Raw genomic sequence first — 23,482 nt, 5'->3', positions numbered from 1 at the left:
TCGTGGCCGTGATCTTGCCAGGCCACCTCCGGGAGGCAACAACCCAGCGCAAACGGTAAGTTAGACACTCTCCTCTCCAGTTTTAGGTAATTTTATACCTACTCACCCCCTTTGCCGACCTGTGTCCGGCACCCCCCCCTGTGGGCTCTGGCCCGTCACAGGGGCCAGCTTCCTTGGCCCACTTTATCGGTTTGTTAATTATTTTGGCCCCTTTTATCCCCCCTTTCACTTTTTTTCACAGACTTTTATCCGTGAGCACTCCGCTCAGTTGAAAATACTCTTGGTCCGACCCCCCCAGTTTTCCCTAACTGGTTCCGGCTGGGTTTCACGTACCACTCGCCTGAGTAGTGGAGGCACTACTCAGAGGTAACACTAAACTTTTGAAGGTAGTCTGCTCAGGAAGCCCCCCGCCCCTTTGTTTGCACAAGCAGTCTTAGCAGTGAAGGACATGACTCTCACCTCCACAGGACTCTCACCTCGGATGTGGCCTTGACAGGACTCTCACCTCCGGACGTCCGTCTGGGGAGAGGTTTGTTAAAAGGGTAAACGTGCGCTTCGTCTCCAATCTGTTTCTTTTGTTTACTGGGACTGGTACTTATGGAAGGTGCCTCACGCAGCTCCGCGTTCGACAGGTAGGGTTTCTTCGTCCTCCCAAAATCCATCGCCGGTCGTGTCGGTTAGAATTCCTAGCAATGATGAGTTTTAATAAAAAAAGAGGATAAGACTAACTCATTCTGTAAGCGTGAAGTAGCGTGTATGTATGTGGTTTGATCGTCAATATAAAGGATAGGTATAAGAACTTCCAAAAATGTATTCCCAAACAAGTATATATCTAAGTATTCAGGACTTAATATATGTGTAGACATCATGGAATCTTTTGTAGCGCTTTTAAATAGTATAATATCCCGACAACTGTCATAAAAGAGCCCTAAATACCTGCCTATTTTTTCTCTAATAGGTTTTAGGCAAGACATCTTTTGAAATCTAAGACTATACTGAGTTTCTTACTTTTGTTCTTTAAACTTGGACGCGAATAGGGTTACAAGTCTAAACCCCAAGGACTTCACTTAATCGTTATACCGTCTATAACAGTGCTAAGAGTACAATACAGTGCGAATATCAAGAAACATCCAAACCCACAAAAAAGACAAGGTGGACAGTTTACAAAAGGGAGACCCAATAACAGACAGGGAAAAGGACCAACAAAAAGGGAGACATCAAAGGGACCACACAGATTAACAGACTAATACAAGTGGACACCGGGGGACACAAAACAGAGGAGTGGAGGAGTGGACACAGAACAACACACTAATCAGAACCACGACATAAAATTCAAGACCTTTAAAACGCAGACAGAGAACAGCCAAGAGACCACGGTACTGTATTAAGACGCCACTCGACAACGCCAAAACAGGTAGACAAATATAGTATTCGGAACTTTATTCCTCAAAAAAAAGGTCAAATTATAGACGTAAACACAGGGTCGAGGAAAGTGTTTTGGCACTGTCTTTCTTGGCTGCCTGGTTTTTATACCTGGGTCGCCTAATACCTTCTTAAACTTGAATCTAGACAAAGCTTAGATCGAAAAAGGAAGTTACCAAAAGTACGGCTCACCTTCCTTGAAGGAGGCATCTTTCCTGTTTCTCGATAAGAGCTCTCTCGTGCTTACCTCCACCCCGGCTCTTACGGAACAACTCTTCAAGCAACCGTCCTAACCAATGTCGACAAGCGTTCAACATGACTCCTTAACCAGGCTGCGGAACATTGGGAAAGGAGTCCTAGGCTGATGCCAGGACAACCTCCAGGGTGCCTCAGAGGTTTCTCGGAGATCCTCTGCGTCCCCGGTCCTAAAGTCGGGCACGAGCGTTGTCGGTACTAGGGCCACACCTAAGTGGCCGGACATGATCGGGGTCCGTACCGATCGAGGGACAGAGGGTTTTAAGGGTTGCGACCGTTTGGTATAGCGGAGCCACCCTTAGGGCAGACTTCAGTTGGTACGAAGACGGGGTCCAAGGACGAGGACAAGCCTCACGCATACTACTGGCCAGACCGAATACCTCCACGGTGCCTCATAAGTCGACGCCGGGGACGCTTCTCTTCCTCAGCGTTCCGGTCCGTCGTCGGGCTCGGGGGTCGTCCGGTTACCAAGGCCGATGTCTTGGGCCGGGTGTCGTCCGGCACCGAGCGTCGGGGTTCATGTCCGGGTTCGTCGGTTTACCGAGGTACGACGGTCATGGCCGGGAGTACCGTCGAACCGAAGGTATGAGCGTAATGGACCGAATATGTCGGTCCCAGGTCCGAGGCGAGCCGCGCGGGGTCGATTCGGTACCAAGGCCGAGGTCACGCGCCGGGTCGTCGGTACGGGGGACGAGGCGTCTTGCGCCTGGGAATCGTCAGTACAAAGCGCGGAGTCTTGGCCTTGAATGTCGGGTACAAAGGGCCGAGCGTCTTGCGCCTGGAATCTCGGTACAAAGGCCGAGGTCATTTGCGGCCTGAATCTCGGTTTCCCCCCCCCCCCCCCCGACACAATAGGCCGAGGGTGTCTTGGCCTGGGAATGGTCGGTACAAAGGCCGAGTCTTGACCTAGAAATCGTTTGGTACAAAGGGCCGAGGTCTTGGCCTGGGTACCGTCGGTACCAGGGGACGAGGTCTCCGACCGGTATTGTCGGGTACCAAGGCCGGGGTCAAGGTTCGGTACCAAGAGCCGAGTTTTCATGCGGCCGGGTTCGCTCAGTACCAGGGCTACGGCCGGAGGAGCAGTGGACAACTGAGTAGCCGGCTGCGGTCGCGGGCCTCCGCCGGCCCGGCCTAGTGCCAGTGCTCTGGCAGTCGGTTCATCCGAACTGCGGGTTCGACTCTGATGGCCGGGAGGGTTTGCTGCGTTGGGGTGGGGGACTTCCCCCACTCTGCGTGTCTCTTCCTTCCCGGACCGGCCGATATGAAGCGTGACCAAGACGCACCGCACCGTCTGACTCAGGGGTCCGGGTCACACAGCGGGGTGGAGGTTCCGGGCTGGAACCTCCCCACCTCCGCTGCGGTGCACCCCGGTTTCTCGAACCCTCCAGTGTTGTCTAGCGGGTGAAACTCAAATGCAAGATGTCGTTATTTGTATATATAAATATATATATATATATATAATAAGTGTCAGTGCGATTTTATTTTGTATTAGCGTGCATTTCCTGTTCGGAAAGTGGCGCTGTACTGAGAGTAAACAATAATAGGTGTCCCTATTTCCCCCACCCCAATGCAGCACACCCTCCCGGCCATCAGAGTGGAACCTGCAGTTTGGAGGAACCAACCGCCAGGGCACCGGCACTAGGCCGGGCCGGCGGAGGCCCTCCGATGGTGGGTCGCATTTGCCATTCGATCAGTGAGAGGGGAGGAGAAAAATGCAACGAAAATGGTCAAAATTCGATAATATATGGATGAGTGGGGGAGGGAAACGAGAACAAGGCTGGGGGGGTCAAAAGGGCTTGACCAAGGCCCACCCAAAGTGCATGGTGAGCAGACTCATCACCTCCGTGATGAGTCTCTGTTGTGTTTTTAAAACTTCGATCAGACGAGTCCTTCGGGGGCCTGGGAAAAAAACGTATTCGTCACTATCGTCACTTCCTGTACTGAGAGTGGAGGTGTCCTGAGAGTGGAGCCTACACCGGAACTGTCCTGAGAGTGGAGGCCTGCAGGCCCATGAATTGTTGTCGTCTTCTCTCTGAACGTTTTTTTCAATGAGATTAAATTTTTTGGTTTAACACCCCTTTGTACTTTCACGATTGGTTGCTGATACAAAGGAAATGACCATATTTGGATCCGATGAGATTGTGCAGGAGAGACACAGCTTTCTAACGATATCTCTGTTGACATGGTGCACACAGTGGTCGCGGTACTTTATGTTACGTTAGAATGCAAACTTTTGGTGAATTTAGGAGAAATCTAGAGACGCAAATAGACAAACTATAGTAAAATAAACACTTAAATGTGTATTTTGTACGTTTTCCTTCCAAAAGCCTGAAAGAAAACGTGTTATAGAATCAAAATAGCACAAAATCTCAAAATTGACCAGTGCTTGAAAAACGATGTTTTTGCCTGCCGTGTCTCGCCTTAAGAGAACATCCAGTTCACAAGTCATACAATTTCAAAATGAACATCCTTGGTTAACAACAACTTCATAGGGGATTTTAAAGTTGTGTGAAGTAATTAAACATTACAAATACAAGATCAGGGGGTCATTAAGATCTTTTAAATTATTATTACCCCCCTTCATAAAAGAGACTTCCTTATAGTTAATAAAGTAATTACACATTAGTTCACAAGCCATACAACTTAAAAAAAGAACATCTTTAGATAACACATCATATTAAAAAACTAATGTAATTTAGAGAGGACAATACAAGTTTTAGGTGACTTAGTGAGTGAAAATGAATGGCTTTTTATTTAGTTTGAGCGTATTTCTTTTTAAAACTAACTCCACCCCCCTATCTTTCTGGCATAGGATAACAGCCAAATCAGGGAGTGACAGGAAGGGGGAGAGAAAGCGGGGGAGAAGAAGGGGTGTGAGGGTGACGGGGGGAGACAGTCTCACACATCCAGACTCCATTTTTCATGAAGAGCCTCAGACGGAGGGTCTGAACCCGGCACAGATACTGCATCCGTTTCTTGATTGGCTCTCCCGACGGATGGCGGTAAGTTGTCAAAGGCGTCTCGCTGATTAAACCCATATCGAAGCGTCTCTTGGCCATTTTTCTTTTTTGAAAGGTGACTTGATGAGTGGAAATGACTGGCTTTTTATCTAGTCTGAACGTATTTCTTTTTTTTTATCTAACTCCACCCTCACTGTCTTCTGACATCACAGTCAAAGGAAGGGGGTGAGGAGACAGGAAGGGGTGTGAGGGGGACGGTGGGAGACAGGAAGGGTTGGGTTGAGAAAACGGGGGGTGTGAACAGACTGTCTTAATCAACACTTTTTGATTAGACACCTACAGTATGTGTGATTACACTTCACCCCTCACATCAAAGGATCTCACACCTACTTGTGATATCACCCCTACTTGTGATATCACACCTTGAACATAGGGGAGGCGGGACTTAGCTCATTAACATCATTGGGGGCGGCCCCCCACCTGTCACTTGTGTATGCATNGCGGGGAAACAAACGTGTTCGTCAGAATCGTCACTTCCTGTACTGAGAGTGGAGGTGTCCTGAGAGTGGAGCCTACACCGGAACTGTCCTGAGAGTGGAGGCCTCTCCACTCTCAGGACAGTTCCGGTGTAGGCTCCACTCTCAGGACACCTCCACTCTCAGTACAGGAAGTGACGATTCTGACGAACACGTTTGTTTCCCCGCCCCCCGAAGGACTCGTCTGATGGAAGTTTTCAAATCACAATGGAGACTCATCACGGAGGTGATGAGTCCGCTCACCATGCACTTTGGGTCGGCCTTGGTCAATCCCTTTTGACCCCCCCAGCCTGGTTCTCATAAAAGTTGACTCGCCTCACGAGTGCCTATTTTCAGACACTTTTTTTCACTTTCCCCCCTATTTTCCCCGGTTTTATTAATTGTTTGGCTATTTCACCCGGTTCCTTCGACCGGGGACACTGCCCGGTCTCGGGTGTCCCCCCCCACGGCCTGTGTCCAGCCGTTTCCCCCACTCATCCATATTTTAATGGATTTTGACCTCTCCTCTCACAGATTGAATGGCAAACGCGACCCAACAACGGAGGGCCTCCACCGGACCGTTCTAGTGCCGGTGCTCTGGCGGTCAGTTCCTCCGAACTGCGGGTCCGACTCTGATGGCCGGGAGGGTGTGCTGCGCTGGGGTGGGGGACTTCCCCCATTCTGCGTGTCTCTTCGTTCCCGGGCCGGCCGATATGAAGCGTGACCAAGACGCACCGTCTGACTCGGGGGTCCCACCACGGGTCCCACAGCGGGGTGGAGGTCCCCGGCTGGAACCTCCCCACCTCCGCCGCGGTGCACCTGGCAAACATGGTTGTTTCTCGAACCCTCCACTGTTGTCTAGCGGGTGAGACTGTGTTGCATGCTTTTATGACTGAATCACCACTTACTGTATATAAAACGAACCATAACTGTGTGTTATTGGATTATCACTGAAATATTGTGGGGAAAACGCACCAGTGAGATACAACTGCAGGGGACGGTTACTGGTTGCCATGAATGGGATGACACAGAGTAGTTCAGAAACTAAAACTTCTCTGTCACAACCCTGCAGTTGGAACGTGTTAAAATGTGACTTTGAACTAAGAGTCAAAGCCGAAGTGCTGCCCTCAGGATAAAAAAGGACTGTTAACTTGAAGGGCTATGTAGTGTTGATGGAGCAAAACTATTTAGCATTTTCTCAAATAAATACCAACCTTTGTAGTGGACTTTAAACATATGTTAGTGCTTCATTTTACTAATGAAAAAAGCAATGATTTATAATACCAGAGAGACATCTGAGAAGTCTCCTTGAAATTTACAAGACAGGTGTAATCAGCTCTGTGATAAAAACTTGCAAATGTTCCATATATCAATGTAATGGTCTGTGTCGATTTATAGTTCACTAAAGTGGTGTTACATTGGTGGTAAAAGTGAGCCAGATGCTTTATTGGGGGGGAGTAAAGGACAAGATTCAAGAAACAACTTTCTGCTTTTCAAAATAGCTTCAACTATCTTATTTGTAGTGTGTCATCTTAACTTAAGTCATCTTCTTAGAAAATAACATGCTTGACATTCACAAGAGTTTGTGAGCAAGACATAACTGACACACATATCAAAACACTGCCTAGAGAGCAACTGGCTTGTTAATAAAAAGAGGCAGTGGGCTAATCACCTTCGCAGCGAGGTATGGGGTGATTCCAGTTTCTGCTGACTCCATGCAGACATGTAAGAGACGGCTCTCCAAGCAGAGTGTAACCCGAAAGACACTCAAAGGAAATGGTCATCCCCACACTGTATTCCTGACCGATCACTATGCCGTTACGAAACGGTCGTGGGTCCGGACACCTCTGTAGCTCGTATGCTGGGAAGGAAAGAAGCCACACACAACAGAGGAGGTTTACGAAACCCATGTTTGATAAACTTATGGCGGTTGAAGACCCAAAATCTAAGTCTTGTCATTTCTTATTTCACAAAAGTTAAACATTCTAAAAATACTTTGTCTAAAGGACTCAAATTCAAAGTATTGTCCCGATGTAAGGCCAATACGAATTATTCACTTAGCATTCAAGGATATGTGCCATTGAATGTCTCAGAGGAGGTCAACATTGGTTTATTTTTACTTTAACCTTATATAATCTTAGTTCCCACCTCAGTGAATGTGTCTGCCTTGCCGGGCTAATCTTTTGTCCCTTGTCTGTATCTTACTTGACTAATGGTCCTTTAAGTGTTCTAATAGAAAACTCTTCTATCGCCTATAACACCTAATGTTTACTTTACCATAAGGACACATCTTTGCTCCTTACCCTGGTAGACAATGTGAAAGCCATGCTTGTTTTGGGAGTAGTCGCTGTGGAAGAAGAGAGTGGTCTCATGGGTGGTGCTAAAGAGAGAGTTGGGCAGCACAGGGCCACTGGACCGATCAATCACTGTGCCCGTCTCCAGGTTCCCGCTTCGCACCTCCAGATAGTCATGAACAGGCTCTGTGGAGAAGTTCATAAACTGAAGATGGATCCCTTAAAAGGAGAAAGAAAACAAACTGAGTGAATGTGTGTGTTTTTGTTATGACTTTAACAGAGTTTAATTCAAACTTAATGCATGCCTAAAACTATCAAGGTTTTTAACACAGTAAGAAAGTTCTGAGGAGTTTACAGTAGGATGGAGAAAAAAGCAGTAGAGAAGACATTAGAGCTAGCAGAACAAAGAAGAAAGGGAAAACAGAGGGAGATGACAGACCGAAGCCGATAGGGAGTTGAACTCTCCAGCTGCAGTCCAGGCTGCTCTGGTAATTCCCCGGGAAGCCAGGGCTGAGGATGACGCCGCTGAAGTCTGTCATAGAGCCGCCACACTGAGCTGAGGGTGACCAACCAAGGAGAAAGAACATGTCACTTCTCCACAGATCGTCTCCATGGGAAAACAAATGAGAACAGTTGGGGGAGTGAATATGGTAGGAGGGCAAAGAGCAATATGTCTTTTCAGTCCATGCACAACTGTTGTGTATGTGTACAAAAAAGCAGGAAAAGTAACAGTAGTGGTAATGTCTGTGTTAGCCACATTTGCTCATAAAAGTGTTAGATGTCTGTGTGCTTGTATGCAGATTGTAGAAGAGGAGGACTTTAGTGGGCGAGAGAGACAACAACAAGTGCTGCGAGTGCGCTTTATGAGCTTAGGATAGGGGGTAGCTTATGTCTCTGATGTTTAAGCATGTCTATGAATTGTGCATGTACATCTCCGCTTGACTGTGTGGATTATGTTCCATAAGGGCATCCGGCAGAAAACAGACTCAGGCACATTACATGTTTGTTGGTGCTGTAAATAAAAATTAAATGAGGGAGGCAATTTTCAATAGAGTACCACAGTTTTGCTCAGCGGTGGCAGTGATTACTTCACCCTCCCCTACAACACCCCACTTCTCTTCTTTGACTGTGCGTTAGAGAACAGGTCAGCCTGCTGTGAAGGTTACACTCGTCCCCCATTCTCCTCCTCAGATACACCAGTCTTACATAAACACCCAGGTGTAATGCAATTACAACCACCAGAGGCATCAATGTAAACTGTAGCCACATCATTCCTCTTTTTCACATCCGAAACCGAACTGATCTGTTTATGTAGAAAACTGTCTGAGACACAAGGGGGACTGCTGCCAATTCTTCAGAGATGAGAAACCAAGGCTGGAACTAAGCGCAAACTATGTCAGGATTTAATTGTGATGCTGGTGGGGGAAACCTGCGTGACCCGTTTGTGTATAAAAATGAAAGAGAGGATGAGAGGAGAGGAGCTTATGAAGATGTTTTAGTATTTGTGTAGGGGCATGCAGCCACTTTGAAGTGAGTTTATCAGTAGCAAAATGGGTAAAGATCCTGCGGTGTTGGGTTGAGCGTGTGTACTTTAAACGAGCGAGGAGTGGAGCTAACGAGGGTACACGCGCCCGAGAACAGGCCTGTCAACAGTAAAGCTGGGATTTGTGTCTGCAGTTAACTGTGTAAACCACAGGGACAGAACATTTAAATGAAGAGTGTGTTGAGTGAGTACTTATGTGTGCAAGTGTTTGTGTGTTTATAAGTATTTCAAGTGCGTGTTCGCAATTTATATGTGTTTGTGTGTGTGTTTATAAGTAATTGAGGGCAGCAGAACAGTGTGTGTCTAAAGAGAAAGTGGCGCGCCTCCTTAGTAATCTCTGGAATCCATCACTGTTCCTAGTTCCTATCAACTTAAGATGAAGTGTCGGTGTGAGTAGAGACTCTCATCAGGGGTATCAAAAATCAAACAACACATTGAGATGGTGCAAAGCCTTATTGATTTTGAAGGGGAAAGCAGAAAATACATAATCCCCACTTTTCAAAGCCCCACACCCACCCATCATTCCCTTCCCTGGTCTTATAATAAAATTGTAGCTTTCCTTAATATAATAACAAGTCCTGTGCGAGGGCATTGATCTATTGTGTGTGAGTAAAGTACTGCTAAGGGAGAAATACAAAAGAAAAACAAGGAAAAAGTCAAAGAAGAAAGGTGAATGGCAAAAGATAAAAAAAGAGACTAAATCTGTGTTTGATGCAACAAATATGGTTTATGTTGTCAGCAAAATCAGCTTGTTGAAACCCAGTACAGTGGCAATGTCAGACTGTATATAATACATTACCTAAACAAAGAGGTACGGGGTAATTCCACCTTCTGACGGGGCCAGGCATGCAGGTGATATATGCATTACCCTGTTGAGGAAAACAAACAGAACATATTTACCATCCACCTTCAAAATACAGTGTAATAAAAAAGAAAACACACCAAGAGATCAAATAGACGGGTCTTCCTCAAGCAGATTATATCTCTCTCCTGTGGATCTTTGGAATTGGTTAACAGTCAGATTTGTTGTTTCTTTCTAAATCCTCTTTTCAAGGTCTTGTGAGTACATATTTGATGACATATCAGGAGGAGGAGATGGAACTCTGGCTGCTAGTTGAGCGGCAGATTACCACCCGGGGTGTGACTGCAGGGAGATGTGTTGAAGCTTGATGACAAAACAAAACAAAACTGTCCTATTAGTATCAAAAATAATATAAAATGTAGGATATAAAAGGTTAATAGTCTATAAAACATTCAAGGAACTTGTTTTAATCCTTTTGAAAATATTTTGCAGATGAAACATTTCCTGCAGACAAGATGCTTGTAAAAAGGATATACATTCTCGTAGACTTATGTCAAACCTGAAAACAGACAAAGGTGTTCTACACAAGAAAAAACACACACACACACACACACACACACACACACACACACACACACACACACACACACACACACACACACACACACACACACACACACACACACACACACACACAACTGAACTAAAAATCCTCAGTTGAAGTTCTGTTTTTTATTTCTACACTGGCCTCTGGTCTACTTGTGGTGTGCAGACACTCAGCCTGAAGATGTGTGTAAGAAGTAGCTGGTTGGTCTGGAAATAATGTGAATAGAAGCAAATGCCTGAACCGGAAAGGAAAATCGGTGAGGGATTAGTGAGGCCACTGTTAACACAATCCATCGCCCGTGGCGTTCGAGGGTTCTACGGCTCAAAAAGCGCCCGGCTACAGTATCTGCTCGAAGAGGATTGGAGGAAATTAAAGCTGCTTTGTAATAGACACACACACACGAATATGCAAGCAGAGTAGCGCACGAGGAAAGTACACACAATAAAGATGCAAGCATAAATACATGGACAGTTATCCCACCCTTGTGCATTCACACATTTCTTCCCCGCACAGATACTTCCACTCACACACACACAAATGTCATTGAAGGAGTACTTAGTAATGCAGTCTTGACAGACTCCTCCTTTGGGGTATTCCCTTGAAATGGTCACTTCAGGCAGGTAGATATGATTCACTTATCATAACCATGGGAGAGCTGTATGTGCCTTAGCGTGCCCCTGCATGCCTTCACCTACCTGTAACGTGAAGCCCTGATCGCACTGGAAGGACACCATGTCGCCCACAGTGTAGCGGTCGCCCACTCTCTGTCCATTACTGGGAGGCAGCGGCTCTGGGCACGAATCCAAACCTATTGCTTAGGACAGAGTCACAACACACAAGTGCAGACAGCGATCATTCTTCTGCACAAAATGGGCAAAATCTAACAATGCATCTCCTAAAAACATTTGATATAGTTTCATTTAAAAAATGCATTGTATTATTAATGTGACATTTACATTGAATCAGCCAACACCTACATACAAAATGATTTGATTTAATTCAAACCAAACGAGTAATTACACAGACCCTCATTTTAATATGCTTGTAATTGAACAATAATTGAGTAGGTTTTTTTCTTTTCTTTCCCCTCATCTGAATATTTAGAAACTGGGACAAGTCACAAAGCTGTTTTACTATTGGCTGTAATCATATATTCCTTCTGACTGTGATCTGAAGCAATCACTGTGAAATTACAAAGCAATCCCTGAAGTATTACTTGACAAAAGCATTGGGCTCCATTGGAATGAAGTGATTACAGAGCCACTTGCCAGGTGCCTCAAGGCCTGATACTGTGTTTTAAAGGCTTCAAAGCAATGGTCATCCTAGCTATGGCTTATAGTGATATAAGCTACTTTAGCTAAATTTGAGCTACAGTCACTTCAGCAGACAGAAAATATAAGAAGCTCAGATTCATTTATCCTAGAGGTGGCTCCTTAAATTCATAATGTTCACATCAGCAGGGAGAGCACACATCTCACATAATACTTCACTTTTGATGCACCCATTACAGGCTGTTACTCAGTAAAAAGGTGAATTGGAGATAAATGCTTACAGTATATACAAGTTATCTGTCAATAAGATGATTGAATTCTGTATTAAAAGTGTCTGCCGTGCTGCTGCAGAAGTAATACATATGAAATGAAAGTGGGAAGACCTTTTGTTATAACACTAAAAAGCACATAATACACTCATACAGAACTCTTCTCCTTGAAGCATTGGTGACAAAGTCCATAGGGGCTTGGCTCGGCAACTGGAAGGTCACCAGTTCAAGTCCCAGAGAGACCAAGTGCTACCAAGGTGTCCCTGAGCAAGGCACCGTTCCCTACACGGCTCCCCGGGCGCCGTATGGCAGCCCACTGCTCCTAAAACTAGGATGGGTCAAATGCAGAGCAACCGTTTTGTTACTAGTACCTGTACCATGTAATGAAAATAAAGTTGAATCTTCAATAGCCAAGCAATGTGTAGGCACAGATAGCACGTAGACAAACATTCGAAAATAAAAATCGATCAATGTACAAACACTCAGACACAAGTCCACTCCACAATGCAAGTAAGTGGGTGGCCTGGATGTAAACATGACAGCTGAAATTGACAAAAAAAGGTTCTGAACTATTTATAATAAGCAAACCTCCAACTTCCAAAAGATAGAAAGGATACGTGAGTGGAAGGAAGGTAACCTAAGAGGCACAGAGCAGGGAGCAAAATGACAGATATTCACAGATGCAGCAACTAAAGAACAACTATTATACATGGTGAGTGGGTTGATTCTAAGAAGCTTTGTCTTATATGGGTTTAAATAAAAGTATGACTTTGACAATGTCAAATGCCTTTAAAATTGATTCCAGGAGATTTTGTGACACAATTCATCAAAGCAGTGTTTGCTGTTAGAGTAAAAGGCTGCCAGGTAGGTTTGACATCAAAGTAAAATGCAGCTATTTAACAGTTGCATGAAAAGATCATTTGTCCTCATTTTAGGTAACAATCCGCTTTCCCCTTGCAATGTTTTTTTAAAACGGATAGAAAGAAGTGCAATTTACTTCAATAGTGGTTCAAAGAGGGAAAGTGAATACAGGATTTATGATATATTGTAATACAAGATGCTCTGACAGCTGCTTGCATTATGTATAAAACCAAAAAAAGGTTAAATGTGTATATATACAATCATATTACACAGAACGTAGTAGAAATACATGTATTTATACAAAGACCTCCATATAGTGTCACTAGGCATTCACCAAGCATATATCATGGAAAGCATATCACTTCAAACATTCAGAGTAAGGGTCTGATTCACCCAGCCAGAGGCATCGGGCCAGATTTTAACTGGCCTGGTGGGAGTAAGTTATACATGTGCAAGTCATGAGTAAGTCTCAGGTCTTAACCTACAAGTCTCAAGCAAGTCCCAAGTCACTGTGGTGAGAGTCAAGCAAGTCAAGTCAAGTCATTGCTCAGGTCAAGCAAGTCACAAGTCAAGTCATACAAAATTCTGATGAATAACCCCAGTTTCCACATTTAAATCGGTTAAAATATTGTAGTTATGAAAAGTTGAGTTTTATTTTCAACATTAAAAACAATGGAGTGGGGCCCTGAAATTATAACCCTAGTTCTAAAAGGGCTCTAAAATGAAAACAGGAGTACAACAAAGACATTTTATGTAAGGTTTTAGCGATAGTATCCTGTTAGCTGTTGTGTTTTAGTGTTTTGTATATCTGTCTTTTGATGTTAATTACTCTACTCTCTCTCTCCAGGTGTCGGCACTTCCTGTCCGTGTGGCACCTGCTAGAGTGATCGGTGTTCCCACCCCTGATTCTGTCAACCTGTGCCCCATTGCCTAATGTGTATATTTAGTCCTTCTCTCCCTTTGTGTGGTGTCGGTTCGTCTTGTGATGTCGTTATCTCTATGCCTGTTTACCAGAGATTCCTGTTACATTACCTAGTTGAACCTAGTGATTATATGGAGAATCCTAGTAGAGCCTAGGAGTCATTATTGATAGCTTTGGTTTTCTTAACAATAAAGAAGATTACCAAGCAACAGAATTGAGCATCTGAGTTCTTACGAGGCCATCCTATCAGAACGAGCCGACCAAACAAGATGGACTCAGCCGATTCCACAACGCTAAGAACGGCCCTGCAGGTCAGGGTAAACTCCTTCACCAACATGAGGAACAGCTATCAGCAATTAACCAAGGGGTCCAGGGCTTAAATGTTCGTCAGGACAACTTTCAAGCTACTGTGTCCACGGAAATAAACCTACTGGCTGAGAAGATGCGGGAAGTACTCACTCACCTCGTGGCAAATCCTGGTGTTCCTGCGGCAGAGCTTTCCGGTCCAGCGGGGGTCGGGTCTGTCGATATTCCCGTTCAAGTACCCGTGCATTCGCCTACGATCCGCCTCGCTTCGCCAGAGAAATTATCCGGAGAATCTGGAAACTGTCGTCCTTTCCTGGTGCAGTGCGATCTCCACTTCAAACACCAGCCCGCAGCATTTCCCACCGATCAAGCTAAGGTAGCTTTTATTGTTTCTCATCTGACGGGGAGAGCGGAAGCCTGGGCAACAGCGGAGTGGTCCCGGTCCTCGCCTGTTTGTCAGTCATTAAGACTGTTCGTGGATACTATGAGCAAGATTTTTGATCTGACATCACCCGGGAGAGAGTCAGCGAGAGCCCTGGTGAACATTAAGCAGCGGCAGAGGAGAGTGGCGGATTACGCAATCGATTTCCGTACTTTGGCAGCGGAGAGTGGGTGGAACTCAGCGGCTCTCTTTGATGCTTTCCTGCATGGATTAGCGGATCCCATAAAGGATCAATTGGCTCCATTACAGCTGCCTGAAGATGTGGACTCACTCATCGCCATGGCTATCCGGGTTGATCAACGTCTAGCTGAAAGAGAGCGGGAAAAAGGAAGGAATACAGAATCCACTCCACCTTTCAGACAGGAATTACCAAGGGAATACTACGATTGGCAGAGGAATTCCCAGTCTTCATCTTCAGAGCGACCAGCGCCCCCTATCGCCGCGGAGGAACAGATGCAGCTCGGTAGAGCCAGACTCACTCCGGAGGAACGTCAGCGCCGTCTACGGGAGCGGCGGTGCTTCTACTGCGGTCAGCAGGGTCATGTTTCGGCAGCCTGTTCGGCAAAAGATCAGGCTCATCAGCGGGAAGGAAGACGCTGGTGAGCCGAGTGACTTCCTTCGACTCTCCGGTCAGAAGATTAATGCAGGTACAAATCAAACTTGGTGATAATACTATGACTCAGGATGCATTAGTCGATTCTGGGGCTGATGAGAGCTTGTTAGACTGGGAGTTGGCTAAAAGTTTAAACTTAAAGGTTGTTCTTTTAGATCAGCCCTTAGAGGCTAGTGCTTTAGACGGCCGCCTTTTATGTACTATTACTCATCGCACTGAGCCCATGGTATTAGTGATAGATCAGGAACATCGTGAGCAAATAAGTTTTCATTTATTTAACTCTGCTCAACATCCTCTCATTTTGGGGTACCCTTGGCTTGTTAAACACAACCCTCACGTTGACTGGCAGACAGGAAGGGTTAAAGGGTGGGGGGATGAGTGCTCTCGTTCCTGTTTAACCAGTAAAACAGGGTTGAGTAATTTGCACAGATCAAGTAACTTTAAGCAGGGATCAGGCAATAACAGTGACATTTTTTCTAAGCCTTCTGACTTTCCTGATTTGGCTAAAGTTCCGGCGTGTTATTTAGACATCAAGGAGTTGTTTAATAAAACACGAGCTACTTATTTGCCACCCCATAGACCGTACGATTGTCCCATAGACCTTCTGTCGGGCTCTACTATTCCCAAGGGACGGTTGTACTCACTTTCTGGGCCAGAAAGGGAGGCCATGAAGGAATATATCGATTCTTCACTTAAAGCTGGTTTGATTCGGACGTCTTCATCCCCAGCAGCGGCAAGTTTCTTTTTCGTGGGGAAAAAGGACGGGACATTGAGGCCCTGTATTGACTACAGTCCGCTAAATCAGATCACAGTTAAGAACAGATATCCCCTTCCACTCATCTCTACGGCATTCAAACTGTTACAGGGAGCCAAGATATTCACCAAGCTCGACTTAAGGAATGCTTATCACCTTGTGCGCATCCGGGAGGGGGATGAGTGGAAAACAGGTTTCAATACGCCTACAGGACATTACGAATATTTGGTGATGCCTTTTGGACTTTGTAATGCACCTGCTGTTTTCCAAGCCCTCATTAATGATGTGTTAAGAGATTTCCTGAATGTTTTCTGTTTTGTGTATCTCGATGATATTCTCATCTTTTCTCCAGATGAGAATACTCATGTTAACCATGTTCACCTTGTTCTGCAGAGACTCCTGGCTAACCATTTGTTTGTGAAAGCCGAAAAATGTGAGTTTCATGTGAACACTGTGGCATTTTTGGGCTATGTGATTTCCCCTAACAAGGTGGAAATGGACCCAGCTAAGGTCAGTGACGTGGCTAATTGGCCAACGCCAGACACTAGAAAGAAAGTTCAGCAATTCTTGGGGTTTGCTAACTTTTACAGACGTTTCATACGCAATTTCAGTGCTATTGCCTCTCCTCTCCATGCCCTTACCTCTCCCCATGTTCAGTTTGTGTGGAATCCACAGGCAGATAAATCTTTCCTGGAACTGAAGAGGAGGTTCACCACAGCTCCCATCCTGACTGTACCTGATCGCCACCGACAGTTTGTGGTGGAAGTGGACGCCTCCAACGACGGCGTTGGAGCTATACTGTCCCAGAAATCAGCGGGGGACAACAAACTTCATCCGTGTGCATATCTCTCCCGTAAGCTATCTTCTGCTGAGAGGAATTACGACGTGGGAAATCGGGAACTGTTGGCGGTGAAGATGGCTTTGGAGGAGTGGCGGCACTGGTTGGAGGGAGCGGAGCAGGATTTCCTGGTCTGGACAGATCACAAAAACCTGCAATACATCAGGAAGGTCAAACGCCTGAACTCTAGACAGGCCAGATGGGCTTTGTTCTTTAATAGATTTAGGTTCACTCTGTCATATCGACCTGGTTCGCAGAATGGAAAGCCGGACACTCTCCAGAATGTATGATCCTGAGCCAGTCCCCAAGAGTCCAGACCCCATTCTGCGGCCAGACCGAGTGATAGGGAGTGTGACCTGGCCCATTGAAGCCAAGGTCAAACAGGCAAACAGCGGGAATCCTGTCCATAAGGGGTGTCCTCAGAATCGCCTGTTTGTTCCAGGGACACTTCGTTCTCAGGTGATTCATTGGGCCCATACATCTGTTCTTTCCTGCCATCCTGGAACCAAGAGGACCCTCTTTATGGTGAAACACAGATTCTGGTGGCCTGCTATGGGGAAGGATGTGGCAGAATATGTGGCAGCATGTCCTGTGTGTGCTAGGAACAAGACTTCTCGTCAAGCTGCGGCAGGTCTTCTCCAACCTCTGCCCATTCCCAACAGACCATGGTCGCACATTGCGTTGGACTTTGTGACAGGATTTCCACCTTCGGCAGGTTACACCACAGTACTCACAGTCATTGATCGTTTTTCCAAGATGGTACATCTCATCCCCATGTCCAAATTGCCTACTGCCAGAGAAACAGCACAGGCCATGTTGTCCCATGTTTTTCGTATCCATGGTTTCCCAAGCGATGTCGTTTCAGACCGAGGCCCACAATTCGTTTCACGTTTCTGGAGGGAGTTTTGTCGCCTGATCCAAGCCACTGTGAGCCTGACGTCCGGATACCATCCCCAGTCAAACGGCCAAGCGGAGAGGATGAATCAAGAAATGGAGACCTGTTTGAGATGTCTGGTGTCCCAGAAACCTACCACCTGGAGCAAACATCTGATTTGGGTTGAGTATGCACACAATACCTTACCCACATCAGCCACCGGAATCTCTCCTTTCCAATGTGTCCATGGATACCAGCCTCCATTGTTCCCGGAGCTCAAGCAGGAAGTTATTGTACCATCAGCACATGCTTTGGTTCGCCGCTGTCGCCGGGTATGGAAGGGAGTTCGCCAGATGTTGCAGAGAAGTGCGACCTGCATGAAAAGTTTGGCTGACCGAAAACGACGTCCATCTCCTAAATACAAGGTCGGTCAACGAGTGTGGTTGTCCACCAAGGATCTTCCTCTTCACGTCGCCTCCAGGAAACTGGCTCCCCGGTTCGTTGGTCCATTTCCCATTTCAAAAGTTATTAACCCTGTTGCTGTTCGCCTATGTCTCCCAAAGTCCCTCAAGGTCCACCCCACGTTCCATGTCAGCAAGCTGAAACCAGTTGTAGAGAGCGGACTGGTTCCCCCCCCCACACCACCTCCACCCCCCCAGGTCATCGACGGAGGTATCATCTATACAGTCAATACAGTCCGAAAGAAAGCGGGGTACAGGGAGACAGTTCCTGGTTGACTGGGTAGGATTTGGACCAGAGGAAAGATGCTGGATCCCGGGCAGCTTTATTGTCGACAAGTCCCTTATCGCGGATTTTGACAGACTACGGTCTCAGGCTTCAAGGACATCTGTAGTCGTCCGTAAAAGGGGGGGTACTGTAAGGTTTTAGCGATAGTATCCTGTTAGCTGTTGTGTTTTAGTGTTTTGTATATCTGTCTTTTGATGTTAATTACTCTACTCTCTCTCTCCAGGTGTCGGCACTTCCTGTCCGTGTGGCACTTGCTTGAGTGATTGTTGTTCCCACCCCTGATTGTGTCCACCTGTGCCCCATTGCCTAATGTGTATATTTAGTCCTTCTCTCCCTTTGTCTGGTGTCGGTTCGTCTTGTGATGTCGTTATCTCTATGCCTGTTTACCAGAGATTCATGTTACATTACCTAGTTGAACCTAGTGATTATATGGAGAATCCTAGTAGAGCCTAGGAGTCATTATTGATAGCTTTGGTTTTCTTAACAATAAAGAAGATTACCAAGCAACGGAATTGAGGCATCTGAGTTCTTACGAGGCCAGTGTATAGGATATGGAGCACGATTTCACATGAAGTTAGATAACTTATTTCGAATGTATTTGCAGCTCATGGTATATTGATTGCTTTTCAATTTCAGACTGATGGAATATATTTTCAAAGCTGTTGCAATAAATATTTTTCAACTAATTTTCCTTTTTCTGTCAACAATCAATACTTAACTGTTAAAATTATGGAGGATATGTTTCTCCCTGTGGTTATAACGAAAATGGCACGTTCTCTCCTTAGATTGCAGTGTTTGTCTCCAATATGAATTAAAGGGCCCCTGATTATGCTCATTTTCAGGTGCCACATTTTATTTTGTGCCTGTGAGATTTTCCATGCGTATTGTTCTCATGCTGCAGCATCTCTTTTGTTTACGCCTCTGTCTGAGACCAGAACCCAGTTGCTGCTGATTTTGAGCTGGCCGACTCTGTTGTGCTCATTTGTCAACTGCTTAAGATGTCCCCCCCTTCCCATAACACAGTACAGTGTGTGTGGGTGCGCCAGCCAGTTAGAAGTGCAGGGTTCCATAGTGATGCTGTCCACTATGTAACATGGAGGAGGGTGTGGTTTGGACTTGGATTTAGCTTTGCATGAACATTGTCATACAAAACTATACAACACATTATGTGAAAGAGAAAGGCTCTTCCTAGGTCCCTTTCAATAAATAAAAAATGTTTTATCGCCTGAATCACAGGCTTGTGTGATTGGCACTCTAACTGCTAATACTCCAGAGGCATTGAAAAACACTATGGGGACAGTGACACTTGTTATGTAACTATGACAGCCCACGTCACTTGCGCCTGGTTTCTGCCTTAGGTCTGATGCTGCAGTGTCTGAGTCAAGTGTTTGCGTGCACTTGGCAGACCCTGAGCAGTGCGGCTGTTTCCTGGGAACAAGATATAGAGCAGTACCCAAAGTTCAAATCAGTTTGCAAATTAAAGCTCCATCATCAGCCATTTCTTACATGCTACATGCTTTAACTGGGCACTTTCTCATTTCGTCTCTCTCCTTTTTTCATTCCTTCTTTGCTGCTCTATCAGTAAGCTCATCACGTTATTTGATAAGAGGCGCAGACTAAAGTGGGGATGAACATTAAGTTGATCGCTCACTGTTGTGTCTTTCCCTTGCTGTGTACTAGTAGTGGATAGTTGAAGATGGAATAAGAGAATCGTAGAAAAGCCTGATGCCCAATACATCTGCCTCTTAGTGAAATCTCCGCACCCCTGCTGTCAAAACGACTATGTCTTCCTCTTAAAGATCCACTTTCTATCTGTCTATTCCTCTATCACCTTTTTCTCCATGTTGCGTGTCCCTTCTTTGTGCCTTCCTTGTGCTCCTTGCATCTCTCTGCCGCTCTGCTGCTCTTGATTCAATGCTCAGGAACCCTTTGACATGTTCATGCTTATGTGGTGTTTGTGCTCCTGTGACAAGTTGAAGGCGCTGATGCTTCTCGCTGGAACAGAAAGTGTGAGCATCGGGATCAATTATTTTGTAAATTCATTTTTTCATTTTTTTGTATCAGGAGGCTGCATTGAGGCCATTGCGATCTGTGTCAATAGTGGATGTCGACTATGTAATGCTGGCCTGTGTCGCTAAGACAACACAGAGTAACAGCTAAAATCTCACCTGTACCTCGCTCTGCAAGCTTTTTCCTTCACGGCATCATATCCGTTGCTAGGCATTCTTATGTTTGTGATTCTGTCTTGTCTTCTCTACGTTCCATCTTTTACAATGCTCAAGGCCCTGTAATGGAATGTTATAATTTTTTGCCAGGGCCTGGCCTCTTATTTCTTCCTTTCGCTACGCTCTTTCTCTTACATCCATTGTGCCGCCGTTTCGTATTGTCTCCTCTCATCTCTTTGCCAATCTTCTACCATCTCTCCTTCGCTCGACACGAATGTCTCATTTCACCACTGGTAGCTTTTTGTTCATCCCCTCCTTGTCATTCTCTCGTAGCCTCCATATCCTGCATCTGACAATGTTTTCAGCAGTCGCCTCGATGGTGGCATGTCGGCCATATCAATGTCTCTCCCTTTCTTAACGATTTCTAGCTGCATCTCATTGCTCGCTGGCTATCAGACTGTAGCTATACATCAAAGGTTTTGGGTGGCATACGACTCAGAGGCAAAATACGTCAAGCGCCCTAGATGCTAGCGTTTAACATAGATCTGGAACTCCAGATGTGGATTGACTACTGTCCAACGAAAGACTTGCAATAACAAGGTATATACAGCAATGACAAACACCTATGAACTATGTTTGCATCTGCCACATATCACTGACCATAAAACATTGTGACCGTAATCTTCACATGTATTTCTGAATGGATCAGCAGTCGTCGTCCATCAAGATTATAGCAAACTAATTTATATTGTAACAAAATATGGTCCTATTTGACAATCTCTCCTCCTGTCACTTCATTTCAGCATGTCATCTAAACTGTTTTCAATTAGAATTCATGTTTGAAGTTTCAAGTTCTTCACTTTCCCTCCATGCACCTCATACTCACATAGTGATCCAGCCTATAGATTGCAGAAATTGGACGATAAGGGTCTGAGTCCGACCTCCTGTCAATTCCATACTGAGCAGCTCCTCATGGGCTCTGTTGTCTGGTCCTCCTTACATGGAACGGACAGAAGGTCACGTGATCTGTCTTTGACCGGATCCTGGTTTCTCGAAATCCGTTCATCATTGAGTACCAGTGCAACTAATTTGTCGTTTCCACATGTTCAGATATTCCCAGAATTCGGGCGATCACAGCATGCTGTGCTCGCCTCAGTAACATATCTCGGGTATCGTCTGAGCTGTCACCCAAGAGGCATCAGAAACTTGACAAGCTGATCTGCCTTATAAACCGTTCTCGATAAATGTCCCACTCTGTGATCTTACATCAGGATCGTCACATCTCTTAGGTATCTCACGAGGACTCAAGACTGCAAGGATTGGCATGCGGTATCCATAACAATGAATACGTGTCCTGTTCACTTGCCAGAACATTGGCATGCTCACTCTGATGCTGAAGATCAGAGCTTTTCGTAGCCACACATCGGGATCGGGTGAGAGTCCACTCCTTAGTTGGAAGTGACGCATTGTATTCTGAGTCCATGCTGTGGCTGCTTCTCACGCTTATGACTACTTGCGACTCCGATCCTGTATTCTCAAGGTGCCTACGTGTCAATGGTCATCCGCCTCTATAGCATCTTATACATTAATGCAGCGACTGCAGTCATGGTGTTCATCCTTCCAAAATTCTCTCCCACACAAGTTCGCTCCTCGCTCCCGTTTAGCACTGGATGATGACCGTAACGGTTGAAATCCAGCATTCACACATTGGGACACTGTGCGTAATTTATAATACATCATCCTCTCTACATTTCAGGACACTTTTATGCAGTGTACACAACAGCTACAGTGATACGCCTCGTGCATGGCAAACTCGCGTGTTAACATTTGCTATGTTGCTGACCGAATTGAGTCAGCATTTGATAAGCTACGATAGCTTTTTCTTCCTGGCTCTAAGATGGTCAATCGCTCCTCATTGCAAGTCAGTAATCATGCAGAGAGATGCAATTTTGCGGTCGGTGTTACTTCATTATTTCAGACCTCATCTAGTGGGCAGGTGGGATTACTCAGCAAGATTCAACAATGTACATGATGTGAGCTTTGCATATCAGACAGATTCAACGCGGTACCGTGATGCTAACTCGTATCTGCCTCTCATTACAGTTATAACCTCCAGCTGACTTGATGTGACCGCTATATGGCCCCGCATACAATGAACGTATGATGATAATGAACAGCTGCTATTGTTGCAGTAATCAAGCCAGAATGTCGAGCTGGCATGTCCCTATCACTGAACTCACAGATGAATAAAGGCTCATGATACTGTGCTCTGGATGTACAGCGACGTGAAAGCCGATATGTCACGGTATATCGATCTTCTAGTGCCACGTCTAAAGTGCATGTAACTGCATTTCACGAAGTCACATATGGCTCTAGGGTTCTCAACATAATGTTGTGTTAATCGAAAAAACGAACAGGAGAAATGCAGCCCCGGCTCTCGGATTTGTTAAGTCTAATTGTATATGATCATCGTGTTCTACCGGATCAGTTTGTGTGCTATGATGTGGTCGCTTAGATTGACATGAAACTCACTAATTGCGAGTGGGTAGAGTGGTGAAATTTGTACTGTATTCTCAGACTTCAGTAAGCAAACGTTGTATTAACGTGCCTAATCATCCAGTATTCACATAAAACAACTATTTGTATATTTTAATGGAGCGCCTCGTTCGGACATGATCCAGGATCCCTATAAGCGTTCGGCCGAGGTGGTCAGCCTGTCTGTGGCGATGACGATGTGGCGTATTTGGCATTTTCCCCATAAGGAACTAAGTCGCTGCAAATTTCCCGCTTATTCCTCGGGCCGCACTATTGCTCAACAAGAGTAACGGTACAATGACTCCCAGTATTAATTGAAATTGCTTTTATGATTTAGAAAAATGTTTTATTGATTTTAAAAAATAGTTTTAGTATTGAGATTAAAGTTTGACTATGGCGTCGCGCCGCGCGTGGTCCGCTAAGAGTTGAAATTAGTCACTGTTGTTAGCCAGTTTTTTAAACAGGTCTGAATGGAAGGGCGGGCAGC

The 23,482-nt window shown here is 45.5% G+C and overlaps 1 protein-coding gene across 1 annotated transcript in view; it reads right to left on the bottom strand.

The window, feature by feature from the left end:
* LOC104957131 (CUB and sushi domain-containing protein 3-like) overlaps positions 1–23,482 on the bottom strand; it is a 196,504-nt gene that overhangs the window by 83,169 nt on the left and 89,853 nt on the right. Inside the window, 5 exon segments of the mRNA XM_010784744.1 lie at positions 6,825–7,013; positions 7,456–7,665; positions 7,886–8,002; positions 9,789–9,858; positions 11,094–11,212. Coding sequence (XP_010783046.1) covers positions 6,825–7,013; positions 7,456–7,665; positions 7,886–8,002; positions 9,789–9,858; positions 11,094–11,212 — 705 coding nt within the window.

The sequence above is a fragment of the Notothenia coriiceps genome, unplaced genomic scaffold (genome assembly GCF_000735185.1).
Source record: "Notothenia coriiceps isolate Sejong01 unplaced genomic scaffold, NC01 NC01_scaffold00026424, whole genome shotgun sequence".
Classification (NCBI taxonomy): Eukaryota; Metazoa; Chordata; class Actinopteri; order Perciformes; family Nototheniidae; genus Notothenia; species Notothenia coriiceps.
Note: the sequence above shows the minus strand (reverse complement) of the source record. Positions and strands in the feature narration are given on the sequence as shown.